General features: G+C 30.1%; 1 protein-coding gene across 1 annotated transcript; it reads left to right on the forward strand.

Moving 5' to 3' along the window:
* Positions 1 to 8,096: 8,096 nt before the first annotated feature.
* Positions 8,097 to 8,963, forward strand: LOC125067914. The gene is made up of 2 exons (XM_047676809.1): positions 8,097 to 8,192; positions 8,499 to 8,963. The coding sequence occupies exons 1-2, from the start codon at positions 8,097 to 8,099 to the stop codon at positions 8,961 to 8,963; spliced, it is 561 nt and encodes a 186-aa protein (XP_047532765.1).
* The last annotated feature ends 324 nt before the right edge of the window (positions 8,964 to 9,287 follow it).

Below are 9,287 nucleotides of genomic sequence, written 5' to 3' on the forward strand. Positions count from 1 at the left end.
GAATACACATGTGGCAGAATTTCGTTGAAATTAGACACATGCAGGTTTCATCACGATGTCTTCCTTCACCGCCGAGCACGAGATGAATTATAAACACAAATTAAGCACATGAAAATTCAGTGGTGCCAGCCTGGGTTTGAACCCGAAATCATCGGTTAAGATGCACGCGTTCTAACCACTGGGCCATCTCGGCTCTTAATTGCCTCTTTAAATAATCCTTTAATAAATTTAAAATAAGATATTTTTTATTTAAATCATGATTGTTTTTTATTATGCTCCTTGGTATGATTTGGCAATTTGTCGAAGGTATTAAATACTATTAATTTCGATGAACTTCATCGAGTACCAATATCGCAATTATAGGAATTTATCTCGTTTGATTTTCTAAGTAATAAGTTTCTTCGTTTAAAAGGGAATCAGAAAGGAGATATTGCCTATAAAGCTATTTTTGGTGCTTCGATTAACAATATTTTGGTGTGAATTTTCCAATATGGCGGAAGTGACAATGAAACGAGGAATTGCAATAAAAAAAGCGATGAAACAAAAAAAAAAAAAGAATTCAGGTAACAATAGCAAATTGCAGTGATTCATCTATTTATAAATTCAAATTTTAACAAGACGCATCGTTTTTGACAATTGCGCAATGTAGTATACACTGCCCGCAAGCGGCATTATGTTCCCATTAAAATTAATAAAGGATCAACTTTTTTTATATATGTGACTGTAAATATATAGAAGAAAAAAAATGCTAATCTCTAACATTTTTATCTTTGTTGCTGTTATATTAATATTTATTTTTGTTCGGAAAAATAGCAATTCGCTTGAATTTCTAATAACATTACTAATTTAAAAAACACTATCATTTACAATTTAAACCTTGTATTTAAATTTAACTTTACAAAAGTTATAATATAGGATGATGAATTACCGTGTGTGAGCTCTGGTATTCTCGTTTAAAATTCTCCTCGCGCAACTTCTGAAATAAAATTTAATATGAAAAAATATGCGTACCTCCAAACATAGTTTATATTGTTGATATTCGTTGGCCTAGTGGCTAGATTAAATTGCGAAAGGTCCCGAAATCCTGGGTTTAAACCACGGATCGGTTCAATATAACGTTAATAGATTTATCTGTCACGAAATTTTAAGGAGCAGCACGGAATTTAGTTTTTGTACTGTTTGCACATGTCCTTGTAAAGTCAGTAAAGCGATTGGCCCCTGCAGACGTTTCTGATTTTATGAGTGAGGGAGTGCACATGTGCTTGCGTATACAATTGTGATCTTTCATTTCTCCTGGGCAGTTGAGTGATCTTCGTCGAGATAGACGCCGTGGCCACCGTCACAATCTTAAAAAAGGACTAATTGCTGAACAACTTTAACTCGGAAACAAGACGGATAATTAAATAAATAATTTATACGTATGATTTTTTTAAATAACATTCTAGTTGAAAATAAGTCGATTAGTACCTACCTACGCCAGAAACCGCCTTACACCATTCTTACTCCCCTAGTACATCTCCTATATATATATTTATGGCATAAAGATAAATGCCTTGATCTTAATTGGACAGGACATACTTTATCTAGATCCAAATATTTATGGTCTAACTTTCTGTCTAAACTTTGGAACTATAATTAATTAAATGAAAGTATGGAACTTGGAATTAAAGTCTAAATAAACTCTTGTCAATCATTTTGTATTGTAAAATAAATAATATAAATCAAGAACTGTTTGTAGTGCTTAAACTCGCCCGAATCAAGCCGTTATTACAGACTCAGAAAAATGGCTCATTATGAAACTAAAACCAAAGTATAAAAATCAATTGAACAGAAAATGCTTCACAAAATTATATCAGGATCCGTATTATTATGAGAACACTAGCAGAAATAACTGAAAGTTTGTTGGATACTACAATGTTTTTTTCATACTCTTAATAACTTTATTATTGCTATCCTCTGAAAATTTTGCACTTTTAAATAGAGTCTTTATTTGTATAAAATATCAACAGTCCTAAACATTTATATCTCAGCCTACGACTTTAAGATTTTTTTATTCGTTTTAACTGAAACAATATGACCGAAATATTTTGGAACTGAACTGATATTTTGAAGGTTGTCCTTTCAGACGAATTGCGTCATGAAACGAACGAGATCGTAAATGAAACAGAAAACGAACTATCTTTATTCAAACGTACCATAACTTGCTTGTGTTCTTACTAAATATTATTTTTGTTCCATGGGTCTCATCAACACGTCCCCGTCATATTTCCGTCTGATTTTCATTAAATGCTTAGCTATATCTCCGAATCTCATTAGAGCAGCTCTTAAAAGATCGTATTTGGACGGTCATCGACCGAATGTTTCACTTTACACAAAGAATGGCCCAAACTTTCTAACTTTTCGAATAAAACTTCAAGTAGCACTTAAACTTGAGTTTCACCCTTCCAGTAGCTAAGCTAAGTAATAATAATACTTGTGATATAGTAGCTTGCTCACAAATGTTGAGTATATTATTATTTTTTTCCGTACCTTTACTTCTGCTTTAGTTAACTACTGGTAGATAACCCTTTCAAATACTAACCGAATATTTTAAGTTGCTAATGATGATGCAATTAACCTTGAATTTGCCAAATTTATTGACCGATATTTTGAATTCTGATAATATATGATGTTTGTATGTTTAATGAAATTATATATGTAATGATTTTAAAATATATTCCTTTTGAGAAAACTTATGACACTCGTTACCTACCTTCGTATCTAAAGGATTTAAGTAAAAATATAAATGACAAGGTTAAATATTATTGAAATAAGAAAGTCTATGAAAGATCAGGTGACTATGAAACTTTTAGCTTTTAAGCTAATACTTGTACATATTATATGCTACGATAATGATGTTCAAATGCTGAATGTGTTATCAAACATAATAATATATTGTGGAATATTGCTAAGCAGAAACAACATCAAATCAAATACCAAGTTACATGTATATAAGTGGCACACATTCTTCGATAGCCTCTAAGATTTTTACTTGCTTAATAATTATTATCAGACTTCTTTTGAAGACTTAAACGGTCCTTCAATTTTTAGCTGAGCTAACTAAACAACTATGAGTAAAGGATACACTATATTATCTTCTTGTAATATTGAATCAATTCAATCCATTAGATGCCAGTTAAGGCTGCGATCTTGGTAGGATAAGATCTTTTGTTCTTAAAATTCACAGCAGAACTTCTGTTCGTTCTGTTAAAATTTTTACTAAGTTCTGGTAAAATTTCGAAGACAAAGAGTCGCATATAATTCCTATTTACAAATCTGGCGATAAACATAATTCAGAATTATAGAAATGTTTCAAAACTACAGCATTCGAATAAAGTATTTATGATAACGTCACGTGATCAAATAGATTTAATTAAAGCGTTCGAAAAACTATCTCGTTTATGTTATTAAATATCAAAGGCTACTTGCTCATATTTTGTATAAATTACATCCGGTGTACCTTAAGGTTCCTCTCTTGATCTTCTTGATCCGTTATTGTTCAATATATATATAAGTATATTTATAAGTACTATATGCTAATAATTAAAAAATATAAAGAAATTAATCATATCAACGATTGTATTTTATTACAAAACGACGTAAATAATCTTTGTAAATATTGTTTTAAGATTCTTTTGATTCTTAATGTTAAAATCATTTACTTGCATTTTTTTCATTTTTCATTTTCATCACAGGAAATAATTTCAAAAATTAAGTATAAAATGAAATAACATTTAATTATAAATGCTAATGTGTGAATTAAAAGGACTAGAAGTTGTTTGAAGGTAGTATATAACTTATATAATTAACTTAAATTCTAGACAAAAAAAAATTTACAAACATAATATGTATGTGTTATAGAGATGAAAGTGCTGAATCATCCGCTATCATACAACCCGTATCTCTCCTTGTCTTACATAGACAAGCTAGAAAAAGATCTTAAATTAAGTTATAAACAATTTATAAAATCACATTTAAGCTATTATTTAATGAGCCAATTTGTAAATTTAAAAGTACTTATATATTCTAATTTTTTTAAAAATATTAAACATATATATTTTAATTTTAGTCTTATACGTTAAAAGTAAAATAAGAATAAGGCTTTCCTCTAATAAACCTTTATTGATCTTATTTGCTTGTTTAATATTTTTACCAATGTGATATGTAAATGTGTGTGTATTATTGCATAATTGCATACACAATAAATAAAAACATCATTTGCCTTAACTATTAACAAATCCCAGAGACGAACATTATCTTTGTAATTGGTTCGTATTGACCTAAAATATTGTTTTCTCTATGGGCTTATATTATGATGGTCTATTACGAGTTAGATCATCCCAAAAGCTGGTTATATTGCTACCGGAAAATAAATCAACCGCAAACATTTTATACAGAATAGGTTTAAATTAAATATAATAAGATTTTATTTGTACCTTTTAATTAAATTTAATAATTTTATTAACTGGTCTTTTATTTTTTTTATCTATGTGATAAGGATTAAATTAGACTACTTTTATTTTAGAGAAAGGATTAGGGTTCCGTGGATATCAATAAAATTCGTACTCCTTTCGGACGAAGTAGCGGGCGAAAGCTAGCTATTTCATGTTTTAGTGTGAGAAAAAATACTTACGAATGAAGAAAGGTTCAAAATGAATGCCATATGTACGACTGTAATGTTTAAAGTCGTTAAGATGAGAAAAAATATAAGACGAAGTTTTCTCATCCCTTATTATAAATATAAAATATTCAAATTGTAATCTTCAAAATATACGTTAAAATGTTTTTTTAAAACATCAGCTTATTCGATTTTATGCTGAAATGGATGGCTTTATTATATATGAAAATTTCGTATTTTTAGATAATTAAATAAGCATACAAGGCAGTTTGGAAACATTTTTTAAAAGCGATACAGCTTTTAACGTTAATCAAGTCTAATCAAAGAACATTTTATTCAACTTAACAATTGCGAACACTTTTGAATCTTAGTTTAACAATATTAAATTAATTTAAAGTTACATGTGGTTCGAAATGTAGATTTTACTTAGAAAAACCGACACTAATTCAGTAGTTAAAAAATAAAATTGCATAAACAAATAAAATCAAATACAATTGAATTATTATTTATTCTGCATATAAATCTACGTAATCCACAGTTATTTAAAAATAATATAAGCTGTATTGTTGAGAAATACGCCTTATTAATCAAAGTGTTTTAACATAAGATTTAAATTTATAAATAATGTTCAATAAATATCTAAATCTGCTTAATTTCAACGAAATTCTGCCATATGTATATTCCACTAACACGCATTGGAGCAGCGTGGTGGAATATCCTCAAAACCTTCTCCTCAAAGGGAGTGGAGGCCTTAGCCCAGCAGTGGGAAATTTACAGGCTGCTAATATAATCTATTTTCTTCGTAAAATTACAAATTTAACCGCTTTATACATATGATGCACTGCGGTGTCAGGTTAATTATTTGTAATATGCGATAGTTGATGCGTGCATCGCTTAGGAAGTATCTAATGCAACGCTTCAGGCGTTAATCCATTAACAGGTAGGATTGTCACCTGACGTCTAGAGTGCTTTAAATTATAAATAAATTCATATTTTTATGAAAGAGGCTTAACTTATTTTTTTCAAATATTTAAGATAAATAGTTTATTTTTATTTTTTGTAGTGATAACTTCCTATGGGATGGTAAACCGCTTCGTTACGTCTGGCTTCCCTTTCACTTACGTATTTCGGATAGACTTTTTTTTTTTAAGTTATCACTTCCCTCGGATATCCCGAGGTGCATACATATGCACGTTAAGTTGCATAAGTAAGTGGTCACTTGCTCCATTCATAAATAGCGGTAAAGTGAACATAAAAACTCTTAAGGTAATGTGTAGTCTAAAATAAATGTAAGGATTCAAGTTCTCAAATAAACTAAATGTCGCAATTATAATTAATAAACATAAAATATTTTACAGACAATAATTTGTATGATAACATTTCAATTTGTTGTATATGTATAACAGCAGATAACTATGTTGTTAATATTTTCAAGCATTATTATTATCAGGATGATTTTTTATCATTCTATTAGTCATATAAGCGAACGTTTATAAGTACGTGATAATCATAAACTTATTCGTAATTAGACAAAGTTACGCGTTAATGTCAATGTCATTATTTCTAGGTTAAGTGGACTTGCGTTAATGGATACCAATCCTAACCACTTAATTGAAGATAGCAGTGATATATATAACTAATAAACAGCTATGGAAAGCTAAATATGTTTTATCAAAGTTATCCGGACAATGAATTACCTAACATCGTCACCATTCTCGCCTTTGACTAATTTAATTGCGTACGGTGCAGTATGATTTAGCAGAATTTTACGGCTGGCCGCTTTCCTAACGTCAATCCTCCCAGGGAATGGTTTTACTCGTGAATTAGTTGCCAATATACGAGTATTAAACACCCAAACTTCAGCTTTGAATAAAAATAGAAATAATATTTTGTTAAAAATAAAGTTAAAAAGTCGCACTAAGAAAACCGTTAAACTAATCGACATGCCTAAAATGCGGTCTGTTTTTTTTCTTCAATCTTCAAACACCCGAACTGACTATAATTAAATTATCTATATAAACGGATAGTTGATTTTATTGCATGTATATAAAAGTCGTTTTGTACAGTGTAACGCAAATGCGTTCTTGGTAACAATAAAACCGCTGCAAGTCGACTATATAGACCTACTACTAATGTCTGGATAAATCACAGCGAAATTGCTTTCAACGTCGATGGTTGTGGGCTTGTTTCCTGCTTGGACGGATATTTGTACTAGTTGTAGACATTCCTTTTGATCTAGATTTAATCATATGTTACAAGTCGGTAATAATTACACATACAATAAATAATTAGTAAGCCAGTACTCATGAAAATGAAAACACAAAAATATAGTTGTATAGTAAATTTATTTACCAATAGCAACTCATTTCGGTTTCACAAGTCATATGCAATTTATTAATAAAGAAATATAAATGTAATTCATACCCTACGGTACTCAGGAATAATGTCTGGAGTGTTTTTTTTAATTGAATCATTAGTTCTCAGGAGACTACCTCCTACATATAATCAAATAATATATACCTATTTATAATATTAGTGTTATTTCAAACACCACAAAAAATAATTTCAATACTTTATATATAAGAACGTTAAAACCCTATCGACTTATTCACGTCTATTGGAACTAATAGAATCCTTAAGAAACATAAAGTACGATGTTATCGGTCTCTCAGAAGTAAGAAAACTCGGCAACAGAATAAAGGAACACGACGAATTTATTTTTTACTACTTTGGAGTAACGCCGGGATTATATCGCGGCATAAGAACCAGATGAACGTATCTACAAAAAAATCAAAAAAAGTTTTATTTCATAAAACGGTTCACAATATAGTCCTTAATGAATTGCCAAAACGAGGTAACGGTAAAGTCAATATTTATCAAATTCCAAAAAAACTAAATAGCTTCAGAATAATTTTCAATGGAACCAGAAAAACGTATTATGAATACCGTTTAAATAGTTCTAATTATCTTCTTACCTCTTTAGAGCTATAGGAACGTATTTCTAAAAACAATGTTTTTATGATTAGAATATAGTTCGTTTGGCAATATTATACGAACCATAAGAACGTAAAAGCTTATACGTTGTTTTGGTCATTACAAAATTTTGTAATGATGCTTATTTTAAAGAACCAGAGTAACATTTGTGTATTTACGTTGTATTGGCACAAACATTTTTGTTAGATAAATAATACAATCAATGGCCAAAACGATGTATTACGATTTACGTTTTTGTGGCAGTACTATTTTGTTCGATTAGTATTATAGTCCATTGACAAAATATAAACTTACGTTAATTTGGCATTTAAAAGTTGATGTAAGGTCTCAACGAGTAGAATCACGCAGTGCGGGGAGCCCCCTGATTTGAAGTTAGGACACTACTTTTTTTGCTGTTACTTCGTAATAGTGATTTTAAGTAACAATAATACTGTGATTCAATAAAATGAAGAAAAACAATAGAAACTGGAAGATTTTAGAATCGTTGAAACGAAGAGAACCATCTCAGGTTCGCGACGAATTCCATCAGATTTTTGAACAGGTGAGTTATCTATCTATATTATACCTATATTTTAGTGTTGACTTTTATTAATTTGCATTAAGCGTGCTGTTGTAAGGGTTCGATTCCTAAGTACGTAAGGTTAGTGTAAAAGAGTTTGAAACCGAATAATACTAATAATAATATTGTATTATTTTTATTATAAAATGTATGTAATTTACGATTTAAATTTATTAATATTATATAATCAAACCATTTTACTCATTAGAATCAATATTAAGTACCTATACCTACAGCAATGATATTATTTTTTTTAAAGTTAAATATTTTTGTATCGTTTTGTCTCAGGAACCAACTCATTCAATCGAAACCATTTGCAATGCTGCCGTTGAAGAAATCAACAATTGCTTAAGCCCTTGTCCTCAACCATCCTTTAGTAGATTAACGACAACATTAGAAAATGATTCTCTCTCTGTTTTTGACGAGCTTGGACCGTCACCCACAAAATTATTGACATTGGAAAATGTGTCACTTATTGATTTAAATGATGATTTGTATTTATCACATTCGAGCAATGGTGGCGAGCCTGCGCCAGATGAATGTATATTGTCATCAAGTGATTTTTCAATTTCAGAAACAAGAAATAATGTTCAAATAAATGACATTATGACCCAAAACATTCCTCATTCTAGTAATACTCTTGATACAAACATAGAAACGAATACTACCGATATTGCTGGGGTTCAGTCTGTCATACCTGGTCTTCAAAATCGGAAACGCCAGCGCCGAGGTCAGGCGGAGCCCGAGAAATAGAAGAAGAATTTGAGAAAAAACAGAAGACAAAAAGGTGAACCTTACCTCTCCAGTAAAGGTGTATTAAAACCAGGAAAATTATTGGGTGAATCGAAGTGTATGGGGACGTGTCGAGAAAAATGTACGACCAGATTTAGTGAAGAAGAGCGGCTGGAAATCTTTTCATCTTTTTGGAACATTGATAATATAAATCAGAAGAGGCAATATATTGTAGGCTTAGTTAATCGAATACCTACACAAACAAAACGAACTGCTAATTTAGATAGTAAAAGGAAAATGACAAATAAATATTTTCTAAAAAAAAGTGGAGCCACAGAAAAGGAA

The sequence above is a fragment of the Vanessa atalanta genome, chromosome 12 (genome assembly GCF_905147765.1).
Source record: "Vanessa atalanta chromosome 12, ilVanAtal1.2, whole genome shotgun sequence".
Classification (NCBI taxonomy): domain Eukaryota; kingdom Metazoa; phylum Arthropoda; class Insecta; order Lepidoptera; family Nymphalidae; genus Vanessa; species Vanessa atalanta.

Coding starts and splice junctions, on each gene's coding strand:
- LOC125067914 (XM_047676809.1), top strand. CDS start 8,097: ATGAAGAAAAACAATAGAAACTGGAAGATTTTAGAATCGTTGAAACGA. Junction 8,193..8,498: donor TCCATCAGATTTTTGAACAG/GTGAGTTATCTA, acceptor GTTTTGTCTCAG/GAACCAACTCATTCAATCGA.